This window comes from Saccopteryx bilineata, chromosome 5 (assembly GCF_036850765.1).
Source record: "Saccopteryx bilineata isolate mSacBil1 chromosome 5, mSacBil1_pri_phased_curated, whole genome shotgun sequence".
In the NCBI taxonomy this organism is placed as follows: domain Eukaryota; kingdom Metazoa; phylum Chordata; class Mammalia; order Chiroptera; family Emballonuridae; genus Saccopteryx; species Saccopteryx bilineata.
Window position 1 is genome coordinate 85,778,122 of NC_089494.1, and position 25,792 is coordinate 85,803,913.

Consider the following 25,792-nt stretch of genomic DNA (forward strand, 5'->3'; position numbering starts at 1 on the left):
GGTTCTCCCACGTCTAACAGTTTGTGATTCTGAGTCCAGCATTTTTCTAAGCTCCTGGAGAGCAGGCAGAGCCAGCCTTGCCTGCTACTCATCTGTTCTTTGCCCTTGAGGGGTTGGATGTAGGGTTTCAGGGAGTAACCCCAGGCTGCTCTGCTTGGTCAGATGCCTTCCTGCTCACATCCCACCCTGAGTCAGACGTCTTTGCTGCCTGCATTGGTCTATCACAAAATAAGCCCCTGTTCTTTAAAAACTTAGACCATCGCATTAGCTGGAGGGAACACTCCAAGGCAAGGAAACAGAAGAGAGGAACTGAGTCATGCACAGTTTTCCCAGTAGGGAGCAGTTTCTCTCATCTGGGTGAAGTATGGAAGTAGACTGCCTCTTCTCTTGTCCCCCTGCCCCCAACTTAGATTTCCACTTAAAAGATACTCAGGAACTATCTATATTCTCAAGTGAGGTAGTAAAGTATGGAAATGATCTGGAAAATCTAAGGAGAAAAACGGTCCTCTTGCCTTAATATCCTGTAGATCCTGGCCAAAATATCAACGGCTATATAGTTATAGAGTTAATTAAAATGACAGAATCTGGTACAGGGATTTGAGCTTACAACTCCTTTGACCCAGCAGTCCTCTTGCTTTATGGAGGAGAGAGCCGAGGTTCAGCCTGGGAAGTGACTTGCTCCAGGACACACAGTCCTCAACAGGTAGAGCCAGCACTGCTGTTGTTTTTTTCCCTGTGGTGTCCTGCCAATTGCACCCATTCTCTTTTGTAATTCTCCTTCTGTGTAGGCACAGACATCATTTTCTATGAACCCTACCATTTTGGGGTTATGAAGGACAAGTGAATCCCCTTTGCCATCATTTAATTTGAAAGAAACTAAGTCCAGGTGCCATTCCCAAGGTGTGCAAGAACTGTGCTCTGCTCAGCAGTTGTTGTTCTGGTGTTGCTGCTTGGGAGTCAGGTTTGTGTCTTTAAGATTTATGCTTTTAGGAGATAGTGGCTAGAAGGTCCAGCGCCAGCCACTGACTCCGGTGCTGAGCTCCCATGAACGGCAGCCAATGCCTTCCAGCTGACAAAGCAGGGTTGTCATTGATAAGTGTTTATGTTGCACTTTAGATTTGCAAAATTCTTTCTCTAAGTTACTTCTAACTTCCGTGTGGAAGGTGAAGAAACTTCAATATAGAATAGTGATTGGTCCAGAGTCATCCGACCGATTAGTGGTGAAGCTGATACTGGACTGAGAGCCTCTGAGTGTTGGGGGCATTGCTTACCCCAGTGAGTCATTCAGCTTCTCTAGGTTATGTTCTTTGCCCCTCAACAACTTCCTTTTTCTGAATATAGCCGGCTTCTTTTAGAGTGAACTATAGACCTCTCCTGTTTCAAAGCTGCAGGACCTTATTGGTTGACCAGAAAGCTCAAAGTCTCAGTGCGCTCCAGTGGGGGACCTGTTCTGTGTCAAACTGGGCTGTGGAGTGGGAGCAGAGGAAGGGAGTGGAACTTGTCTGTTTAGGTTTTTGGGAAAAGATCAATGATGTTTGAGGAATATTAAAGGTCTAAACCAGGGGTAGTCAATATTTTTATACCTACCACCCACTTTTGTATCTCTGTTAGTAGTAAAATTTTCCAACCGCCCACCGGTTCCACAGTAATGGTGATTTATAAAGTAGAGAAGTAACTTTACTTTATAAAATTTATAAGGCAGAATTACAGCAAGTTAAAGCATATAATAATAATTACTTACCAAGTACTTTATGTCGGATTTTCGCTAAGTTTGGCAGAATAAATCTTTATAAAACAACTTACTATAGTTAAATCTATCTTTATATTTATACTTTGGTTGCTCCACTACTGCACACCATGAAAGCTGGAATGCCCACTAGTGGGCGGTAGGGACCAGGTTGACTACCACTGGTCTAAACATTGGAAAGGGAATGACGGATTTAAGTTAAAACATTGGATGTTACTTAAAGGCAGTTAAAAAAAAACTAAAGAGACATTAAAATTTTTGCATTTAAATGAAGGCTTTTGAGAGGTTTTGGCTTATTTCAAACTCCACTGCTTGGGTAGCAGAGGCAGAGAATATTGAAAACTTTTCAGTGAGAATATTGAAAACTTTTACAGTAGAAATTCCCAGAAGAAATCTTTCCATCTCTTTATTCTTTCCATTTTTTTTTTACCTTGTTGCTTTTAAAAAAATTTTAAATGACTTATTGCCCATTTGACTGAAATTGCATCTGTTAAGTACAGATGTTGGATAGAGATTAGTGTCTGTTTGCTTATCTTTACACAATATTCTCTGAAAATAACATTTCTCCTTTGCTCCTCTACCTCCTTCCAATTGTGAATTTAATTAAGAAGATGAACAGTGGTGTTTAGAGTATACAGTCTCTGCCTTTCTCAACGTTCCCAGCAGCCTTTTAGACTCTGGTAAGTGTTTATTGCAGAACTATACAGCACAGGCGAAACAGGAAGCAGCTCTTCGCTGGGGAGGATGCTCCAGTCGCCCTCCACTCTCCCAGGGAACGCTCTTCAGCTGACTGAAGCAGGCAAGCCCAGCCAATCAGAGGCCGCTTTCCTAGCTCAGTCACCAGCCTGTGGTTGAGGAAGGGTTCTGCTGTTTTATACTCTGTACTGGGAAGGCAGATAAAATGCCAGGTCTGAACTGCCTCTGGGGATAACCTCACCCTGTGTGATATGAAAGAACAGCCTCTCGCCTGGTAAATCCACAGGAATTGATAAGGCGGCGCAGTTGCTCACACAGGCCTTTTCCATCCTTTGGCTCTAGCTGTGGCTTCTGTAGCAGTTCTGTTTTTGCCTTGGAAGAGGTGCTCTGGATTATCAGACCTCCATGTATGACAATTTGTACCTGCATGGAATTGAAGACTCGGAGGCTGTAAGTATTTTCATAGATAGCTGATTCCCTCTCCCCTCCTCTCCCTCCTCCCACCAGACTCACCCCTTCCCCCATTTCTCAGGCAACGCAGGGAACATGGAGCTGAAAGCTAACATCTTTCGGGTGCTTGCTGGCTGCTGTGTCAGTGTTCTCTGCACAGTTTAGAGTTAACCGAAATAATTCTTCATTATATAATTTCTTGTCAAGCAAAAAAGAAGTTAGGGTGGTGGCAAAGGCATCTAAGAGTGTAAGCTGTTTGGATTTGTACATTACTCTGTCCACGTTTGCTCTCACCAGGGGTAACTGCTCCTTGTAGACTGGCTTAAAAACTCTGCAGAAAGTGCCTCTGTTTTCCAATAGCAGGGTTCATAGAAAAGGCTCATTCATTATGTAATACACATTGTTTATTGAGCAAGCATGAATGGAAGTTCCTCAGCTGTAGCTGTATTGTGTGCTTTCTGGCCAAACAAGGGGTGCAGCTCTACCACTTCTTTGTTAAGGAAATCCACTGCGAAGGTGGTAGCCTACGCCAGCCCCGTGCAGAGGCAGGGGTAGTGTTCCTGTACTCTACCCCAAAAGACCGAGGTATGCTCACGTGCGTTTTGCCTTGGAAAACTGGGTTTCTTTCCCTCCACAGGTCAGGCACATGTGATCTATTCAAATCAGGATGAAAGGAGTTTTCTGAAATCACTAAGATCATACTATCAGAATGCTATCTTTTGAATCTTGATTACTGAATATTTCTTTTACTATTGCTAGTGGCAGTTCTTTATGATTAATCAATTATATAGAACCCTTGCAAGGTAACCTGATTTGAGGCAGCTAACGGGACCGGCCGTGGGGAGTCTGGACCGTCTGTGGGTGCAATGCCATACATGTTGCTACCTTTGAAACAGGAATGTTATATAAGGTCCTCCGGCTCATCCACCAAATAAACAGATTATAACAAAAAAACTCCTATGATATACGTCAGTGCAGACGTATGTATCAAATGATGCGCTGTCCATGAAAGATAGAAACCCTCTGTTCGGATCAGGCATTTCTTTTTTCCTCCTGGTCTGTGTGTTAGCTCCAACTCGAACTCTCTTTCCGCAAAGTCTCTCTGCATGCATGTTGCCCAGCGTGCTCCTGAGTTGTCAGACTGTCTGTTTACTGCCAGGGACCGTAGCCTGAAACAGTGGTGGCTGAGATAGACAAGGTCCACACTGGCAGGCGGGGCGGGAGCGCGGAACACGCAACTATAGAGTTCAGTACACCAGCTTCCCTGCTGGGCTCTTCGGGAGGCCTGATTATTTCTCATACCCGTTCTTTCCACACCGAGTTATGAAACATGTGATGCCTTATTGAATTGTAACTTTTTATTTTCGACCTTTGGGCGCTGTATTGCACTTAAGTGGATTGGTTGTAGTTATTTTAGAACAGCCAGTTATTATAGACACCAGCTGCTATGACCAGAGTAGGCTAGGAACTGATGTGTCTAGCACCTTGTTCCCCAGAACTGTGTAAATTTCTGATGCTCTGGTTCAGAGGGGAGCCCTTATAAGTATGAAAACATTTCCCCTTTTGGTCCAGCCTCACAGGATGGCTGAGTTATTCTGTGTGTGTGTGGGTGACGAGTGCAGTGACTTGAGTCGGGGGCGGCAGTCGATGGGCAGTGCTGGGTGCTGCAGTGCTGTGCCTGGAGACCTGGGGGTGGCGTCACAGGGCAGTGCTGGGTGCTGCAGTGCTGTGCCTGGAGACCTGGGGGTGGCATCACAGGGCAGTGCTGGGTGCTGCAGTGCTGTGCCTGGAGACCTGGGGGTGGCATCACAGGGCAGTGCTGGGTGCTGCAGTGCTGTGCCTGGTGACCCAAGGGTGTTAGTCACAGGGCAGTGCTGGGTGCTGCAGTGCTGTGCCTGGTGACCCAAGGGTGTTAGTCACAGGGCAGTGCTGGGTGCTGCAGTGCTGTGCCTGGTGACCCAAGGGTGTTAGTCACAGGGCAGTGCTGGGTGCTGTGGTGCTGTGCCTGGTGACCCGGGGGTGGCACTCGATGGCAGTGCTGGGTGCTGTGGTGCTGTGCCTGGTGACCCGGGGGTGGCACTCATGGCAGTGCTGGGTGCTGCAGTGCTGTGCCTGGTGACCCGGGGGTGGCACTCATAGCAGTGCTGGGTGCTGCAGTGCTGTGCCTGGTGACCCGGGGGTGGCACTCTTGGCAGTGCTGGGTGCTGTGGTGCTGTGCCTGGTGACCCGGGGGTGGCACTCGATGGCAGTGCTGGGTGCTGCGGTGCTGTGCCTGGTGACCCGGGGGTGGCACTCATGGCAGTGCTGGGTGCTGTGGTGCTGTGCCTGGTGACCCGGGGGTGGCACTCATGGCAGTGCTAGGTGCTGTGGTGCTGTGCCTGGTGACTGGGGGGCGGCAGTCACAGGGCAGTGCTGGGTGCTGCAGTGCTGTGCCTGGAGACCTGGGGGTGGCATCACAGGGCAGTGCTGGGTGCTGCAGTGCTGTGCCTGGTGACCGGGGGCGGCAGTCACAGGGCAGTGCTGGGTGCTGCAGTGCTGTGCCTGGTGACTGGGGGGCGGCAGTCACAGGGCAGTGCTGGGTGCTGCAGTGCTGTGCCTGGTGACTGGGGGGCGGCAGTCACAGGGCAGTGCTGGGTGCTGTGGTGCTGTGCCTGGTGACCGGGGGTGGCACTCGATGGCAGTGCTGGGTGCTGCGGTGCTGTGCCTGGTGACCGGGGGCGGCAGGCTGAAGTCCTCAGAGCCGTGCACATCTGCGGGGGTGAGGAAGGTGGGAGCCCTACGGGATGAAGGAAAGCATCTGGCCACTCCTCAGATGGAAGCACAGGAGGCTTTTGGAAGGGTGGGGACTGAAAGGGTGCCACGTAGATCAGAGGGGAAGGCAGAGGTGTTCTGAGGGGTGAACTGACTCTGAATGCTTATTGGAGTTTATTTGTTTTTATAAGGACGGATAATGTGATGTGTTACCCAAGATGGTGTGAACAAACTTCAAGCCAATGGAGAAGACTAGGCCTAAATAGCTGACCTGGCGAAGTGTGAAACTAAAGCCTCACGTGGAGTGCCACACCCTCCGCAGTCTTTCTCAGTGCCCATGCGTTTATGGCTGTAAGTGTGGGGTCTGCCCAGGTGGCAGCAGAGCGCTCGGAGTGGCCCGGTGGATAGGCGTGCCACGGCTCTCTCAGAGGGCCAGCTAGGCCAGGAGCATACAGGCACTCAAAGCTGAGGACGCGCTTCCTTGGGGGGGTTGGGGAGACATCCACACACGTTCTACCACTCCATGCTGTTGAAAATATCTCCGTGGGGTACATGGGGTTAAACATGTGACAAGTGATTGCAATTAATGTGTTCGCATAGTAAGTCTTTAATAAGATCACTTTGCTAGAGACTATTGTATTCTGAATAAGAAGAAGACAATATTATCCACTGTTAGCACCTTACGTCTCCACAGTGTAAAGAAAGACTTGAGTACCATGAGGTGAGGTTTTTCTTAAGAGTCTTGTCTGGCCCTGGCCAGTTGGCTCAGTGGTAGAGCGTCGGCCTGGCGTGCAGGAGTCCCAGGTTCGATTCCCGGCCAGGGCACACAGGAGAGGCGCCCATCTGCTTCTCCACCCCTCCCCCTCTCCTTTCTCTTTGTCTCTCTCTTCCCCTCCTGCAGCCGAGGCTCCATTGGGGCAAAGTTTGCCTGGGCGCTGAGGATGGCTCTATGGCCTCTGCCTCAGGCGCTAGAATGGCTCTGATTGTGGCAGAGCGACGCCCCAAGATAGGCAGAGCATTGCCCCCTGGTGGGCATGCCGGGTGGATCCTGGTCGGGCGCATGCAGGAGTCTGTCTGACTGCCTCCCCATTTCCAACTACGGAAAAATACAAAAAAAAATCTTGTCCAGAGATAGATATTATACTCCCTGAACCCTAGAGTTTTGCTGGTAACCTCAGTATTTCATGCACTGTATGTATAAAGAGGGGAACAAGAACCATGCTGGAACATGCTTGGGTCTGAGTGTTTTAGATTCTTGGGTCCTACAGAACCTTTTGGACAAGTACACTAACTTCCGCTCTGGTTTCTAGAAGGGTAGTTAAGTGTCAGCGTTATTCAGAATTACAAGGAAGTATATAAAACCCTTCAGCCCCTATATCAAGGTCCTGCATAGGAAAGAAGGTTTTACAGGTTACATTAGTCCTTTCACTACCTTGACATGAATAGGGGCGTGTGTGCCCCTGAATGAGCCCATATCCAGACCAGGCAGGTTCCAATCGACCGCACACACAGTCTCACTGCCCTGTCTTCCGTGTGAGGGTTACCCCTTTCTTCTTCCACTGCCCACACGGGGTCTTCACAGGCCTTGGTGGCCAAGATGCTTTTCACTGGCAGAGTCCCTAGAATACACTATGGATTTTTTATCTGAGTCACAATTGATTTTGATAAATCTGCTTCTTGGTGCACATGTTTTATAAACAGATTTATTGCATAGTTTGACATTTGTGGAATCATCATCGGAACAGACTTATTCTTTTCATTCAGTAGATTTATTACACAAACAATCGGAGGGAAGTTCATAGAGGGATAAATGGAAGAAGAAGATAAGTAGAAAAAGTTACCTGAAATTCTCCCAGACATAAATCGCACTTAACATATTGCTGTGTTTCTGTTCGGACCCTCCATGCCCACATATGTAAATATGTCATTCTAAACCTGCTACTGCATATCACACTTCTGTGAAATGCTGTTTTCATTTGCTAAAATACTGAGCACACTAGTACTGGACTGGCCCATTCAGGAGACGCTTTGCAAAGATTAAAGCTCCTACAGGGACCTTTCTGGGATTTTGAGCAATTTAAATGACATACAGATTCTTGAAGTATTTTGTAAAGTGAAGCCAGGGTTATCTACACATAGAATTGAGAGTTGATTTCTCAATATAATTGATTCTACTTCCAAAAGCTTATCTTCTAAAGCATTTGGAGGAAGAAACCTGATCTATTTCAATGAAAAAGATGAACAGTTCATAATTCAGGGGCATTCTTACCAGAAAGGAAAATACATTTTTAAGTATTTTCAATTCTAGAAAAGAACCCCTAATATATTAAACTGTTAGAAACCTTATAGATATAAAAGTCAAAGCAGAGGTAAATTTTACAAACTATAGTGTGTATATATAAGAGCACATATTTAAATTTGTATGTAACTATACATTATTTAAAGGATAAATATATGTTAGTTATTTAAACTAGTCATTTTCTATAAGCTGTGTAACTATGTATGTTTGCCTAGATGTCTGTACACCCATAGGCATATATACACTATACACTCTTGTTCATTCACACACATTCATATAGACATGCTCCATGCTTTGCTAATTGATAGTTAATGCTAATTGGGAGATTTCAGCCATAGAGTTTTTGGAGAAGGAAAATTAACTGCTTTTGACACAAGAAAAGTACCCAAGAGGGTTGAAAGGCGGCACATCCACAAGAAAATAAAGGATTGCTACTTTTACAGGTGTGATAAGGTTATTTTAAATATGGAGATGTGTTCTGTGCTTGCTGAGGAGGAGGGCAGACCACAAACAGAGGCCTGGTGTGTTTAGGGACCTTCCAAAAAACACTCCAGGGACAGTAAGGATTAGATTTCTTTTGGAAATGAGAAGTTTTTATGGCAGATCAGAGGATCCTTTTTGGGGGTCAGAGAGTCTTTTTGGCCTATTTTTAGAGAACGAAGCCTGTTCTGTAAAAGAATCCAAGGTCAGATGTTGGCATCACCGACCAGAGAAGAAAAGCAGGTGCTGTTCGTGGTTTGTGTCAGAGATTTGACAGAAAATTAACTGATTTTGCTCAGCTGAGTGATTTTGGTGTTTGTTCAGAGTCTAAGTAAATGACAAACAGAAACTTCCCTTTGATCAGTCAGTTTTTAGCAATGATGGTTTTCTAAAATATAATATATATGTTGAAATGATTTCTAGACATAATTGTCATAGAGCTAAAGAGAGAGTTTCCTTAAATCCCATCAGAGCCCATGAATTTGCCTCTCCAAGGTCATCAGTCTTGCCACTTCCTTGGTAATTTACATTTTCAAGTGACAGAGGGAAGAATCAGGCTCATTCCCTGCCTTCCGCGGGGGCCTCCACATCTCCTTTCCCACTGGTGTGTTTTTCCAATGAGATTATGGTATCATTTGGGATTTTAGAATATGGTCCCGTAACTGCAAATGTCAGGACCCGTGACTCAGTGAGCATTACCTTATTCTGTAGTGCAAGATGTTCTGTAAAAAGGTCAGCAGTAACTATGGGGGAAATTCTCTTAAGGGGGAATGAAGGTGGGGAGATACCTCCTTGCCTTGGCCCTTCCTTTGCAATCAGAGTTCAGCTTGAATCTTACATGTGCTGGTTCTCATTATTTTGTTCACCATCTCCCTGTAATGGAATACCCCTAACTTAGGTAAACTAAGCCACCTGAGGATGACAGGGGGACATAACAGCACTGGTTATCATTTGTTGTTCTCTCTCTTCCCTCTCCCACTAATCCTCTACAAGAATTATCAAGTCACGAGCTCAGATACTTATGAAGCTACATTAAAAACTATACCAAGAAAGCTGTGTAAATATCGACTCTGTATTCTGATCCAAATCAGGTTGATTTAGATGCCTGTGCTGTGTTTGCATCAGGCCATGTGGACTTTAAAAACAGCAGCAACTCGAAACTGCCACACTGGCAAAGGCATGTTGTGTCGATGTGTGCCACCTCCCTCATTGAGGACAGGGCCCTGGTCAGCTCCCGCTTCACGTGTGAACTCCCGGGAGTTCACAGTTCATATATTTTATTTTATTTTAAGGGTGAGCAGATTGGGAGTTGTAGACTTTCTGCCACGGACCTTGAACTTATTAAGACTTCGAAGAAAATGAGTCTAAGATAAAACTGTGTGGCTATTTTTACAATACTAATGGGTATGACAAAGGGAAGATGGACCAGATACCTCACATGATCATTTTTGAGACCTAAAAAAACCAATACTTGTTCTCGCTCTACATTTATGGTATGTATTCTTTTAAAACATAATTGTGTAGTTTTAATAATATTCTTCTCTCATCTTGCATTGTCCCACAATATCAGTACTTACTATATCCTGTTTTTTTTCTTTACATCTTTTCTCAGAGATATTGAAAAGTCTTAAATTTAAAACAGGATGTTCTGAATTTGTTTTCAGCCTTTTTGTTCAGATGACATAATCTAAGGGATACATCCTAACATGAATATTGGCAACTGTCAATTACTTAGGAGCTTGGTTGTATAGTTTGTGAATAATTTAGTTCTTTTATTTTGACTTTTTTTTATTCTATTGCTTCTTTTTTGTGTATTTGTGACAGAGATAGAGAGAAACAGAGAGAGGGACAGATAGGGACAGACAGACAGGAAGGGAAAGAGATGAAAAGCATCAATTCTTCGATGTGGTACCTTAGTTGTTTGTTGATTGCTTTCTCATATGTGCCTTGACTGGGGGGCTACAGAAGATAGAGTGACCCCTTGCTCAAGTCAGTGACCTTGGGCTCAAGCTGGTTGAGCCTTGCTCAAACCAGATGAGCCCACGCTCAAGCTGGCAACCCCGGGGTTTCAAACCTGGGTTCGCCTCATCCCAGTCTGACGCTCTATCCACCGCGCCACCGCCTGGTCAGGCTATCCTATTGTTTCTTAATTTCTCTTTTCTCTTCAGCTTGAACATCATATAAGAAAAAGATCCTAACCTTCAATAGTATTACTCTATTAGAAGATTTGTTGAAAAGTTCATTGAGTTATAAGGTGTTTCTCAATCTTTTTATACCTCCATAAAACTTTTATCTTCTACTGAGCATGTCTCAGTAAACCAGGAAAAGGTCGTTTACTTTTTTTTATACTTTGTATTCTGAAACAGTAATGTGGTATAACCATGTTGCAATTAACAGCAGATACTCAGTGCAGGATAGCTAAGTACTAAGTTCTGGCTCCCTTCTTTCTAGCTTGTAGCCCTGAGTACATTTTTGAAGTTTTCTAAACCTTGGTTTCCACATCCCTGAAGTGTCAGTAATAATGGAGCCTATATCTTGGGTGGTTTGGAAGATTAAATTAGTTAGCATTTGTCAAGCCCTTGAAACATATAAGTATTTCTGCTCTTATTATTGTACATATAATGAATATACTTATACTTTTGAGACGAAACATGCCCCTTCTTCCGCAGGTTTTTTTTTTTATTTTTTTTTATTTTATAATTTTATTTTTTTAATGGGGTGACATCAATAAATCAGGATACATATATTCAAAGATAACAAGTCCAGGTTATCTTGTCGTTCAATTATGTTGCATACCCACCACCCAAAGTCAGATTGTCCTCTGTCACCTTCTATCTTGTTTCCTTTGTGCCCCTCCCACCCCCTATCCCTCTCCCATTCCCCCCTCCCCCCCGTAACCACCGCACTCTTATCAATGTCTCTTAGTTTCACTATTATGTCCCACCTACGTATGGAATAATACAGTTCCTGTTTTTTTCTGATTTACTTATTTCGCTTCGTATCATGTTATCAAGATCCCACCATTTTGCTGTAAATGTTCCGATGTCATCATTTCTTATGGCTGAGTAGTATTCCATAGTGTATATGTGCCACATCTTCTTTATCCAGTCATCTATTGATGGGCTTTTTGGTTGTTTCCATGTCCTGGCCACTGTGAACAATGCTGCAATAAACATGGGGCTGCATGTGTCTTTACGTATCAATGTTTCTGAGTTTTGGGGATATCTACCCAGTAGAGGGATTGCTGGGTCATAAGGTAGTTCTATTTTCAGTTTTTTGAGGAACCACCATACTTTCTTCCATAATGGTTGTACTGCTTTACATTCCCACCAACAGTGTATGAGGGTTCCTTTTTCTCCACAGCCTCTCCAACATTTGCTATTACCTGACTTGCTAATAACAGCTAATCGAACCAAATTCTTTGGTTTATTTTTGGAGCACTTGCATAGTTTTTGACAGTGATTTCCAAAACTGTTTTAGATGTTGACAAGTAAAAGAACACACTAATCACTTAAGGCCTTGCGAATAGTTTGTTGAATTTGGGTTCTAAAATGAAGCAGTAGAGTACAATTTAAAGAACACTAGGAATTGGCAGTCTGGTTCTTTGCCACTTATTAGCGGTTATCTCAGAGAAGTCATTTAATGGCTCTCATCCTTCATTTTTAAACCTCATATAAAATGAAAAGGTTTGATTTAGATAATTTCTAAAGTTATTTTATAGCCAAAATTTTGTTCTAAGCTATTTTTTTCAGTTGGGATGAAAACGCCACCATGTGCCATTTGCTTCTTGAAATGATCAATTCCCATGATGTCTTGTGCATGCTAGTGTTTGGACCTTGAATCTTGATGTTTGGACTTTTCAGGCTCTTTGACGGAGGAAGGTATGCGTGGTGCACGGTTTTGAGAGGAATAGATGTTTGAAAAGGGAGATACATTAAGAGTTTTAACTCTAGAAGCCAAAAAGGATGCTTTGTCGATTGCTCATTTGCTTGCCAATAGCCATGACATACTTCTAGCCCACAGCGATTTGAGCTGGAAACATTTGTGTCTCATCTCTAGGAAAAAAAAAATCAAAGGCAAAAGCTTACTGAGAAGTAAGCTTCTAACAACTCTTGTTGATGATCAAGGAGAGGTATGTCTGCTTTAAATAATCTTTATCCTTTTTTCTTGGCTAAGGCACAAGAAGATGTCTTAGCTGTACACTAGGAAAGTGTTGACCAAAAAATGTTTTAAGTAATTGTTTTACAATTGTTGTGATGCTTAATCATTAATGTTTATTGTTTTGTGTGGTTTTTTTCTTTATAATTTTTCTTCAGTTCATCATTATTTTCTTTGGGGTATACTAAAAACAATAATCAATTAATTGGAAAACCTAAGAATATAATAAATTCTAAAAGACATTCATTATTTTTTTAAAAGCCATTGACTAACTATGCCTGATCTGTTTAATTTTCCTCTATGAAAGAATGAAAGGCCACAAAGATGAAAGAAGCAATCTTTAGCCCAAACTCTCAAGTATCTCCTTAAATATTTGAATGTAGTAGGAGTTGGAGGTAAACATTTATCATCAACTTAGAAAAAATGTGAATATTATGTTTGAAATAATTTGTGGGTAAACAAATTCACTTCCCAGTTTATTTCCAGAGTCGTTATTAAAATCTTAATATTGTTTCATTTCAAATGATATCTACAAATTAATGTCTTGAGGCTTATTTGATTCACTAGCTCTATTGATCCAAAAGATGGAATTAAGAACTTATTTATCAGATTTTCAAGTTGCTTCTCATTTTGATCACGTTGTTAATGCTTGGAATATGGAGTAGAATGAAGGTTAATGTGATGAGGAATGCGTAGAACATTTCTTAGCTTTCACAGTATGCAGCACCCTCTGTGAAGTGCTAAGATACTGCAGAGTAGAGTGAACAATAAAACCACACAGATTAAAAAAGGCTCGGTCACCTTTAATTATTAAGTGAAATCCACAAATTTGCTACAGAAAACATGATGCATCTTTCTACAATATCTGTGTTGGTTTTTCTATATTATAACAATTTGTGAAGTCATCTACTGTAATTTATTGATCCTAAAGCATACGGCCAACCAACACCATTTTAATATATCTATGTCTTAAAAACTAATGGTGTCTCAGTTTTATTGACAGTTTTCTTCCCTTAGTGGTACATAATCTAAGGTTGAGTCTTAAAATAATTGCTATTTAAATTCAGTGAAATAAGATATTTGGGGAAAATATCTGAACACTATAAAACTCGATAGTGTGAGAAGGTGGGTTTCCTTTACAACCTCCCACCTTACTCACTGCTCCACAGGTGGCTGTTCTTAACAATGCAATGGATATCCATTCAAACCTTTCTTCTCCACGTTGACAGACATGCATGAATATTTAGAAAATATACTTAAAACACACGTATCTTATTTGTAGTTTTTAAAAATATAAATATGAGAGTAATAAATATTATTCTGTGTGTTGCTTTCTTCACCTAAAAATATAGAATGGTATTTCTTCCATATCAAGTTACTCTTTTTTTTTTTTTTTTGGAGACAGAGAGAGTCAGAGAGAGGGATAGGGACAGACAGACAGGAACGGAAAGAGATGAGAAGCATCAATTATCAGTTTTTCGTTCTGACATCTTAGTTGTTCATTGATTGCCTTCTCATATGTGCCTTGACCGTGGACCTTCAGCAGACTGACTAACCCCTTGCTCAAGCCAGCGACCTTGGGTCCAAGCTGGTGAGCTTTGCTCAAACTAGATGAGCCCATGCTCAAGCTGGCGATCTCGGAGTCTCGAACCTGGGTCCTCCGCATCCCAGTCTGACACTCTATCCACTGTGCCACTGCCAGGTCGGGCTCAACTTACTCTTTTAATAAACAGAAGAACAGAATGATCTTACAATGTGCATTACCATAATGAATTTAACATGCTGATAGATTTCATATATTTCCCATTTCCCAATCCTGTAGATAAATGCTTCAATTAACATTCTTATATGTGAACCTTTCTGTACACATTGAGCACTTGTCCAAAATAGCTTCCTAGAATCACTGGATTAAAGCATTAGCTCATTTTTGAAATTTATACACATTGGTGAGTATTGTTAAATATTTTTATATTAAAATAAACATATAATATAAAATAATTTTATATTGAAATAAACATTTAAACATTTTATATTAAAATAAATGAAATAAAATATTTTTATATTAAAATAAATGGTTTTTTTCCATTGAGAACAAATTAAATTGATTCAATATTTTAATCAGATTTGTAAGACTACAAAGAAGCTTTTGATTGTGGGAAACAGTTGGAGGCCTTTGCCTCCAGGTTCTAAAAGAATTTATTTATTGCCTCTTGTAATAATTTGGTTAAAAATAAAGTTGCATCCATCCTCTTTCATTTCATAAATAAAATAAACCAAGGTCCAAAATGGTTAAACAACTAGTGTAGAATGACTCAAATAATTTGTGGTGGGACTGGGCCTAGAAACCTCCTCTGGTCTCTTTCTAGAGCACTGTTCTTTTTACAATGGCAAAACCAAGGGTTAATAATATTAAAAACTAGAATAAACCACCGAAGGGCGGCATAATCATTTATTTGCGTGGTGCTTGCTTGACAGCTTCCAAAGCAGTTGGGAGTTGGGAGGATCTCCAAAACAGAGAACAGATTGCTCTCTGACCCAAACGACCAGACCTTTATCTGCTCGGAATCCAGATTAGAGTCCAATTCCTTTCAGGCTTTCTTGTTTGATATTCCTATCTGATGTGGTTTGAAGCCCCGAGTCATTGATGAATTAAAACGATAATACATGACAGGGCTAAAATGAACGTAAATGCTAGGGAATGTCAGAAAGGGATTTTGTGCTTTAGGGAAACGGTCTCTTTATTTGTATGCAGACCTTGGTGGTAGTTGCACTTTGATGCTACGTTTGGCCTTAGCCAAGAGTACCAAAGTTCCATTTTATTCGCTCTTCCTCATTTTTAATTCATCTCCATGAGCTTCCAATTCAGGAAAACATTTGTGCGATTCAGTAATGAGATATCTATATCTATATCTATGTCTATATCTATATCTATCTATCTATCTATCTATCTATCTATCTATCTATATATATATATATATTTTTTTTTTTGTATTTTTCTGAAGCTAGAAACGGGGAGAGACAGACAGACTCCCGCATGCGCCCAACCGGGATCCACCCGGCACGCCCACCAGGGGGCGATGCTCTGCCCACCAGGGGGCAATGCTCTGCCCCTCCAGGGCGTCGCTCTGTTGCGACCAGAGCCACTCTAGCGCCTGGGGCAGAGGCCAAGGAGCCATCCCCAGCGCCCGGGCCATCTTTGCTCCAATGGAGCCTCGGCTGTGGGAGGGGAAGAGAGAGACAGAGAGGAAGGAGATGGGGAAGGGTGGAGAAGCAGATGGGTGCTTCTCCTGTGTGCCCTGGCCGGGAATCGAACCCGGGACTTCTGCACGCCAGGCCGACGCTCTACCACTGAGCCAACCGGCCAAGGCCAGTAATGATATTTTTTAAAAGTATAAAGAACAACAATATTTGTTTAAAGTAAAAGGAACTGTAAGTTCTGAGTGGAGGGTTATTGTAGCAATTATAATCCCTACAAAAAAAAATGATAAAATCCTAAACTAGGATAGTTTGAGAAGGTTTAATAAATTGAAAAGGTGTTGGTAGAGCATAAGGAAACCATAAAGGATAAGACAGTACTGGTGGCTGCAGAGCTGTTCCCACCTCTCAGCCCAGTGGAACTAGGAAAGGGCATAATTACAGGAACCTGGGAGGACTGAGTCTTGTCAGGAAGGCTATCTCAAGAAAGATGCCTCCTTTTGTGTGGAAGGATACAGCCTTTCTCCCAAGGGGAAGAAGCCGAGGAATAAAGACCTCAATCTCACTCCTCTCCCTCAGACTGATCTCTTCCAGGGCCCCCATTGGCCAAAGCCTGCCAGATGACAAAGAAAAGAGCTTATTGGTCAATCACACAATACAAGAAGAGAGTGGGGAAGGATGGAGTGTGGTCTGGAGAGGCAAGTGGATGCTGGCTTCATCCACCTTGTTGATGGGTCCTGTTTGAGTGTGTTGGTGTCAGTAGATGAAACCATGCAATTTGTTGGGGGACTGGGTGAAAAGGTGAAAGGGTTAAGCAAAGAAAAAAAAAACTTATAGACACAGACAACAGTGTGGGGATTGCAGGAGGGAAAGAGGGTGGGGGGAGGTAGAAGAGGGTCGGGGGTAGATGGTGATGGAGGGAGCCCTGACTTGGAGTGGTGAACACAGTGCAGTATACAGGTGCTGTACTGTAGAGTTATGCACCTGAAACCCATATACTTTTATTAACCAATGTCGCCTCAATAAACTAAAAAATAAAAATAAAAGAAAAGAAACCATGCCATTTGAAGACATTCCTAGAACACCTCTGAGGTGCTGGTGAAGCTCTGAAGGAGTTGCTGTTGGTCTGTTTACGTTGGGGGTGTGTGTTGGCTTTTCATATGTGAAAATAGTCCCACTGCAAATGGTAACTTGGGTTTTAATTCCTGTACTGTTCTTTTTAATAAGAGTTGGAGTGATTAAAAGTGTTCTTGAAATGGGAGAGAATAAAATACTTAAATGTTGGTTTATGGAGAAAACTTGAGAAGCTAAGCTAGGTGGGCCTCCATGATTGCCTAAAAATACACAAAGGTCTCTACAGATAACGAGCGGGTAGAGAAAAGCACACACCAGACCAACTCCTGGCTCAGCTGTACTTCACTGTCATGACCAGACCAGAGACTTCTCCTCCAAATGCCCTCCTGTCATGATTCCCACCACATAAACCAGTGAGAGGATTGCTGAGAGTAAGGATTAACATCATGAGATTTTACAGTTCTGATGACGGCATCCTTATTAAAAACACGTATTGACTGAGTGCAGGCAGGAATGTTAAGAGAGTGTCTCTGTAGAGTGTTAAAAGCAGAATTGTTTGAGAAGGTATTGGAAACCCATGGAAAGTAGTAGTTTGAAGTCCAGGCTTTGCCATTTTTAGTAAAGCTAAACAGACCTTGTGTATCTCTATTAAAAAGTCAGTTTTGACTCGTTGCTGGTTACACAATGTGTAAAATTTGTGAAAATACATTGAACTGTACAGATATGTGTGCAAGTTTCTGTTTGTACATTATACTTCAGTTAAAATTTTTGGAAGTCTCTTCTGGGAAAACAAGTGTAACACATGGATTCTGGAAATTGCGATTAAGATTAGGAATGATCTAATAAAGTAATAAAGGCCCTTACATCCCATTTTTAGGGCTTGTGAAATGTTAGAAGGGAGTAGCTCTATACACTGACTAGATGCCAGAGTCCTGAGCTCAGAAAGAACACTGATCTTTGACTGGTGGACCAGTTGGCCAAGGATGGGGCACATGATTCATGGTTCATGACTGGGAGATGGGAAGATCATACCTTTGTGGTATGTGGAGCAGAAGACTCTCTCATTGGTTGATGCTCATCTTGGCCTTTAGCTTGCTTCCCTGGGACAGATCTCTACAGTGGTGTTCAACATGTCATTTATGGCAGATGCTTCACCTTCTCTGAAAACTGCAATTCATTTTTTGTGTTTTTAGTGAGATGAAGGGAGACAGAGACAGATGTGTCCCCACAAGGATCCACCTAGCAGCTTCCTTCTGGGGCCAATGTTCTGCCCATTTAGGGCCATGCTCTCAACCGAGCTATTTTTAGCACCTGAAGTGGAGGCTCCATTAGAGCCATCCTCAGAGCCCAGGCCCAACTCACTCGAACCAATCAAGCCACGACTGCAGAAGGGGAAGATAAAGAGAGACAGAAGGGAGAGGGGGAGGGGTACAGAAGCAGATGGTTGCTTCTCCTATGTGCCCTGACTGGGAATCAAACTTGGCACATCCACACACTGGGCCAATGTTCTACCACTGAGCCAACTGGCTAGGGTCTGAAAACCGTGATTCTTAAGGCTTGGAGGACTCTGGGGAGTAGATGTTCTCCCTGCCTCCACATTGTCTGCAGGGCCAGAGCCAGGCTGTTTTCAGTGGTGAGAGTGGTCGTTCTGCATACAGAGCTGTACCAGTGCCTGAGCAGAGAGCCAGTTCTGCTGATAAGGAATACAATGATGATTGCCATGGGTCTCAACTGAGGCTTATTTTCATAAAGCTCTAAGGTTCAGATGTTTATTTCTGAAAGGGGGTGTGTGCTTGATACATAGGTATACACAAACACTCAATAGAGAGGTCCTGCCTAAGTCTTTATGTGTAAGGAGCTATGTGAAAGCTAAGCTAGCATACGTATTATATGAACACTGCTTGAATGTTTTCATTTTCAAAATGTGCATACTTATAAAATAATATGTTATTTTCAGAGATTTTTTATAATATTTTCATAGCTCTAATTCTTAAATTATTACTAGTGCAGAGTGCGGTGCTATAAGAAGGCCGTGGTAGTCTTATAATTGAAGTGCCCAATTACCATTTGTTATTATGCATGCTTTCTTCAGCTGTGGCGTTTTGAATGGTGTGTGTGTGTGTGTGTGTGTGTGTGTGTGTGTGTGTGAAAGAGAGAGAGAGAGAGAAAGAGAGAGGGAGAGAGAGAGAGAGAGAGAGAGAGGGAGAAACCCCTTGGATAAAAGCTATAATATAAAGAACTATGCAAGCTATGCAAGATATTGTAACTATCAGGATTTTATTAGGGTTCTATAGTATGTTGATAAATATATTGTTTTGTTTTGGTTTTGAAATATATGCTGGTATAAAGTGAGCTGAAAAAAGTTGTTTGTGTCACATCCCAGACTTAGTGTGGGTAAATTACCCAAAAAATTTTATGGAGAAGAAAAAGAGAAGAATACAAATAAGGTTGAACAAGGACAAGGAAATGCATAACTTAGCTTCTCTGAATGTTTGATTCATATCCCTTTTAACTAAAACATATTCTGGCTGTAAGATGTGCAACTAGTTGTTAGATTTTTCATTTCAGTGTTGCATTTACACAGAGAAGTTGGCTTTCAAAATGCCAGCCGGCAGCCAATTCGAATACTGATTTGTCTGACTTAGTGACTAGTTCAGTGAGACGCTATCTTAAGGATGTTGTGGGGAGGGCACACATCAGATGCCTTGTACTGGAAACGCAGCCAGCATTCTGTCAGTTGTGATCTACTTGATTCTTCTTAAGTTATTTGAATTTTCAGTTCTTAATTTAGGACTTAAAAGATGTTACGGACATAAAGCCTCCTCTCCATGTACTTACTGGAAGATGGATAGTTTCAAGTTCCAGATTGTCTTTCTATTGGAAAGTTGAAGGTACTTAGCAGACTCTGGCTATAAACTAGACCATCTCTTTAGAAGTACAAAAAGCACCCATTACCCCATAAACATGTGTGTTTTAAATGACTCTCAAGGTCCCTTAGCCAAGGACATTGATAGAGACGGAAAGCATTTCCCAGCTTTTCTGATTGGGCCTTCCTCTGGTTGGAGTCCCCAAGGAATTATTGGACCTTTCTGCTATATTGGGGGGCAGATAAGACACTGATAGGTGGTCCTCTTCATTGTGTCTGCATATCAAAACACCCTGCCCCCCAATTTCAAAGGAGCCCCTCCCCTATTTTTAGACCATGCGTCATGTTAGTGTTGTTCCGAATGTACTTTGGGAGAAATTATTTGCCATAGGTATTGAGAGCTATTGAAGAATTTTACAACTGGAAAGTGGTATGATCAAATACACAGTGGTCAGAATGGAATACAGATTTGAGGAGAGGGAGAATTCAGGCAGGGAGTCTAATTAGAAAGCTGTTGAGCCCTGGCCAGTTAGCTCAGTTGGTTGAGAGCATTGTCCTGAAAAAACAAGGTTGTGAGTTCGATCCCTGGGCAGGGCACACACAGAAAGCAACCAAAAAATGCATGACTGAAGGGAACAACAAATACTCTCCTTTCTTTTCTCTCTGTCTTTCTAAAAATCAATAAAAATTAAGCTCTGGCTGGATAGCTTGGTGAGTTGGAGCATCATCATTCTAGAGTGCGGAGATTGCTGGTTCAATTCCCCGGTCAGGACACATACGGGAGCAGCTCGATATTCCTGTCTCTCTCTCACCCTGCCTTTTTCTCTCTCTAAAAAAAAAAAAAAAAAAAGCTGTTATAATCAGTCATACTGGTGTTAGATGATGGAGACTTCAACTAGGGCAGTAGCAGTCAGAATAGAGAGGAAGTAAAGCGAGAAATATTGAAGCCATAAATGCAGCAGGCTTTATAACTAATGAGCTTAGGAATAGAGGAGAGGCTGGGCCAAACACACTGGGTTTGAGGATGCCGCTGCTGAGACGGAAAAATTAGGCCATTTCTTCCGGTGGCTTTTGAACATCAGGGGAGCACAGGTTAGAAGCAGGTCCAGGTTTCAAAGTCCTCAATTCTCTGGCTCTTGATCTTGATTCCAGCTAAGCAAATTACTGACTTCATCCCAAGGTTATGAAATAGCCTTGTTTTGGAGAGCGGGGACCCCCATTGATCAGGAACTAGCTACAGAATAACTGTGTGCTAGCTCTCTCCCTTCTGGTGCTGTGCTCATCTTTCTGTACCCCGTTATGCCAGATCGGGAGACCCTGGAGGAAAGGTGCTGTGCCCCCTAGCCATGGACTAGGGGAACTTTTTGGTAAAGAAATCTGCGCGTGAATTTCAAACATCCTCTTCCTCAGTAAATTGAGTATTACTCCAAGTGACAGCTAAACTACAAAAAAAAAGGGGGGTATGTGGGATATTGCTCAGATAGCAACCAGGAGGAAAACTATTTTTAAAGTTTTTATTCCCTTATATATGTTTCTTTTTCTTATAAGAAGAAAAAGATTGCAATATTTTTCTAGAGTATATCTTATCTCTTAATTTTGGTGGATGAATTTTATTCTTTAGTTTAGTATAGCCATGGATATATGTAAAAAAAATCCTAGTCAAATTGCCTAGTCAAATATAATATAATAAGTTTGATAGTGCCCCCACTCAAAGATTCAGAGCGTGCAGTAGGCCACTAAAATTCCCTTAATGTTCTGTAATAAATAAAGCAAGTAAATTTTCTTTAACCCAAAGATATCCTAAACTTATTTGACCTCAGAACCGTTTACCTGCTCCCCCCAAAAGAATATCTATTAACTAGTTGGAGAACTAGTGTTTTGCTGAATGTGTTCGGGGAAATGCTGGCTTACTTATTTACACAGCTTCATGTACTGCAGACGATCTCCTTATCTTAAACTGGTTGGATTTTGTGGGATAGAATGGAGTTATTAACATTAAATAGATGCATGTTTCCTGGGCCTTCCTCAGAGACTGATTCAGTTAGTTTGGGGTGGGTTTAGGATTTTTTACCTTTTGCTAAACACTCCCAAGGTGATTTTCAAGTAGATACTTTGAGAAGTACTGGGTCAAATTATTGTTCCCATCAGCCCGAGTTTGTGACAACGCACAGCACCGACAGCTTCCCTTTCCTCGTACATTCCCGTTTGTTTGTCCGGGCAGGGTGAGCACTTTGCACAGGAAGGTTTTTCTTATCCATTCCCCTCTGCTTGCAGAACCTTGCTTACCTCTGTGCCTGCCTGAGACAGGCGCTCAATAAATGGTTGCCACACGAATTGAAATTCAATATCCTTAATTCCTCCAGAAATCGGGAGGGACCTTGGAAAGGGGCAGAAATGAGCGAATGTGATAAATTTGGCAGGGGTTCCCAAGGGGGACACACACACACACATATACTCACACACACGCACACACATACAGAGTTATACTCAGAACCAGCCATACTATTATTTTTTCTTTGAAAAATCAAAGTAAATTTTAAAATGGAAGTTAGCAGGTTTAACGAATTAAAAGGAGCCTATATGTTTTAAAAACCCAGAGTGTGATCAGGGAAATTCAGTCTTCTCTCCTTGTATTTCCCACTTGGCTATCTTGACTATAAACAAATCAGTGGCAATGTAAGTCTCCTCTGGCTCCAGACCTTTTCTTACAAGTCCATCTCTCTTACAGGTTTTTTAAAATAATAGCTTCATTGAGGTATACCACGCTAGTCACCCATTTAAAGTGTACAGTTCAGTAATTTTAGTGTACTCAGAGCTGTGCAACCATCCCACAGTCAATTTTAGATCATTTTCATCACCCCAGAAAGAAATCCTGCACTTATGAGCCGTCTCTCCATCTCTCCCCGACTTTCCCAGCCCTAGACTGTCCCTATGGATTTGTCTATTCTAGACATTTCATACATACGGAATTGCACAATATGTGACCTTGCATGACTGGCTTCTTATATTTATTTTTCTATTTTTATTAGTTTTTTTTTTTACAGGAATGAAGTAACACCTTTATTATTTTAATTGAATTTATTGGGGTGACACTAGATAACGATTATATAGGTTTCAGGTGCCCAATTGTAGATCACATCTCTGTATACTGTATTGTGTGTTCACCCCCTATTCAAGTCTTCATCCATCAGCATTTCTCTTCCCATGCCCTCCTTCACCACCACCCCCTGCAAACACCTCGCTGTTGTCCATGCTATGAGATTTTCTTAGTCTTTTTATTCAATGCCTCCACCCCTTTCACTCAGACCTCCACCCCTACAGCTGTCAGCCTTCCTTCTATGAGTCTGTCTCTGTTTTGCTTTTTAGTTCATTTTGTTCATTAGATTCTATGTATGAGTGAAATTTTATGGTACTTGTCTTTGACTGAGGTATTTCACTTGCATAATGCTCTCCAAGTCCCTTCATGCTGTTGCAAAAAGTAAGATTTCCTTCTTTTGTATTTATTGTGTAAATGTACCACAACTTTTTTATCCATTCGTCTGCTAATGGGCACTTGGGCTGTTTCCAGATCTTGGCTATTATAAATAACACTGCAGTGAACATAGAGGTGCATATATTCTTTCAAATTAGTGTTTTGGGATTCTTAGGATATATTTCCAGAAGTGGGATTGCTGGGTCATAGGCAGTTTTATTTTTAATTTTTTCAGGTAACTACATACTGCTTACCACAGTGGCTGCACCAGTCTGCATTCCCACCAACAGTGTACAAAGGTTCCCTTTTCTCCACACTCTTGCCAATACTTGTTGTTTGTTGATTTATTGATGATAGCCATTTTGACAGGTGTAAGTTGATATCTCATTGTTTTTTAAAAAAAATTATTTTATTTTATATTTCAGAGAGAGAGAATGAGAGACAGGAAGGGAGAGAGAGAGTGAGAAGCATCAATTCATAATTGCTTTCAGTTTAGTTGTACATTGATTGCTTTTTGTACGACCTTGACTGTGGCTGAACCAGTGTCCCCTAGCTCAAACCATTAACCTTGGGCTTTTTTATGCCAGCAACCTTTGGGTTCAAGCTGGTGAGCTTTGGGATTGTGTGGACAATTCCCTCCTAAAGCCAGTGATTCTGTGCTGACGAGCCCATGCTCAGAGCCAGTGACCTTTGTTTCCGAACCAGCAACCTCAGTGTTTCAGGTCAACACTTTATCCACTGTGCCACCACTGGTCAGGTTCACTGTGGTCTTAATTTGCATTTCTTTGATGATTTGCATTTCACTGAGCATCTTTTCATATATATGTCTATTGGTCATCTGTATGTACTCTTTAGAAAAATGTCTATTCAGGTCCTTTTCCCATATTTTAATTAGATTGTTTGCTTTTTTGGTATTGTTTTATAAGTTCTTTGTACATTTTGGATATTAATCCCATATCAAATGTATTGGCAAATACATCTCCAGTTCAGTGAGTTGTCCTTTCATTTTGTTGATGGTTTTCTTTGCTGTGCAAAATCTTTTTAGTTTGATGTGTTCCCATATGTTTATTTTTCTTTTGTTTCCTTTTCCTGAGGAGATGTATCAGAAAAATAATGCTACAAGAAACGTCTAAAATTTTACTGCTTAGGTTTTCTTCTAAGATTTTTATGGTTTCAAGTCTAAAATTTAAGTCTTTAATTTATTTTGAGTATATTCTTGTGTACAGTGTGAGAAGGTGGTCTAGTTTTATTTTTTTGCACTTATCTGTTCATTTTCCCAACAGCATTTATTGAATAGATTTTATCCCATTGAATGTTCTTGCCTCCTTTGTCAAAAATTAATTGACCAATGAGGCATGGGTTGATTTCTGGGCTTTCTATTCTGTTTCATTGATTTATATGTCTGTTTTTATGACAATACCATGCTCTTTTGATTACTAGTCTTTGTAGTATAGTTTAATGTCATGTAGCATGATTCCTCCAACTTTGTTCTTTCTCAAGATTGCTAAGGCTGTTTATTGTCTTTTGTGGTTCCATATAATTTTTTGGAATATTTTTCTAGTTCTGTGAAATACACCATTGGTATCTTGATAGGAATTACATTGAATCTATAGATTACATTGGGTCATATGGAGATTTTACTGATGTTAATTCTTCCTATTCATGAACATGGTATATACTTCCAATTACTTGTATCTTCTTGAATTTCTTTCTTCAGTGTCTTATACTTTTCCAAGTACAGGTCTTTTACACTGTTGCTTAAATTTATTCTTAGGTATTTTTTTTTTGAAGCAATTGTGATTGGGATTGTTTTCTTAGTTTCCCCTTCTGATAGTTCCCTGTTGGGGTATATAAATGCAACTGATTTCTGGATATTTATTTTGTATCTTGCTACTTTACTGAATTCAATGATCAGTTCTAGTAGTTTTTTTGGTGGAATCTTAAGGGCTCTCTATATACAGTATCATGTCATCTGAAAATAATGACAGTTTTACTTCTTCCTTTTCAATTTGGGCACCTTTTATTTTTTTTCTTCCTATTTGATTGCTGTGGCAAGGACTTCCAGTACTATATTAAATAAGAATGATGATAGCAGACATCCGTATCTTATTCCTGATCTTAAGGGAAACACTTATAGTTTTTGCCCATTGAGTATGATGTTGGCTTTGGGTTTGTCATTATGGCCTTTATTACGTTGATGTATATTCCATTTCCACTTTGCTGAGAGTTTTTATTATAAGTGGGTGCTGGATTTTATCACATTCTTTGTCTGTATTTGTTGACATGATCATGTGATTTTTTTTATCCTTCATTTTGTTTATTAATTTGCGGATGTTGTACCAATCTGGCATCCCCAGAATAAATCCCACTGATTATGGTGTATGAGCTTTGTAATGTATTGCTGGATCCGGTTTGCTAATATTTTGTTGAGGATTTTAGCACATCTATGTTTATCAGGGATATTGGCCTATAATTTTCTTTCTTTGTAGTGTCTTTATCTGGTTTTGGAATTAGGATAATGCTAGCTTCATGAAATTAGCTTGAGAGGCTTCCCTCCTCTTGAATTTTTTTGGAATAGTTTGAAAAGGATAGGTGTTAATTCTT

At 41.4% G+C, this 25,792-nt stretch overlaps 1 protein-coding gene across 4 annotated transcripts in view; it reads left to right on the forward strand.

Moving 5' to 3' along the window:
* The window catches only part of CACNB4 (calcium voltage-gated channel auxiliary subunit beta 4), a 287,143-nt gene that overhangs the window by 127,248 nt on the left and 134,103 nt on the right, over positions 1 to 25,792 (forward strand). The window contains exons 1-2 of one of the 4 annotated variants that reach the window (XM_066279536.1): positions 2,628 to 2,893; positions 5,836 to 5,995. The exons of 2 other annotated variants lie outside the window; for them this stretch is intronic. In XM_066279536.1, coding sequence (XP_066135633.1) covers positions 5,990 to 5,995 — 6 coding nt within the window. In that variant the 5' untranslated portion in view covers positions 2,628 to 2,893; positions 5,836 to 5,989. Of the gene's footprint in view, positions 1 to 2,627; positions 2,894 to 5,835; positions 5,996 to 25,792 lie in introns of those variants that run through there. One more of the 4 variants, XM_066279535.1, reaches the window with a different exon arrangement.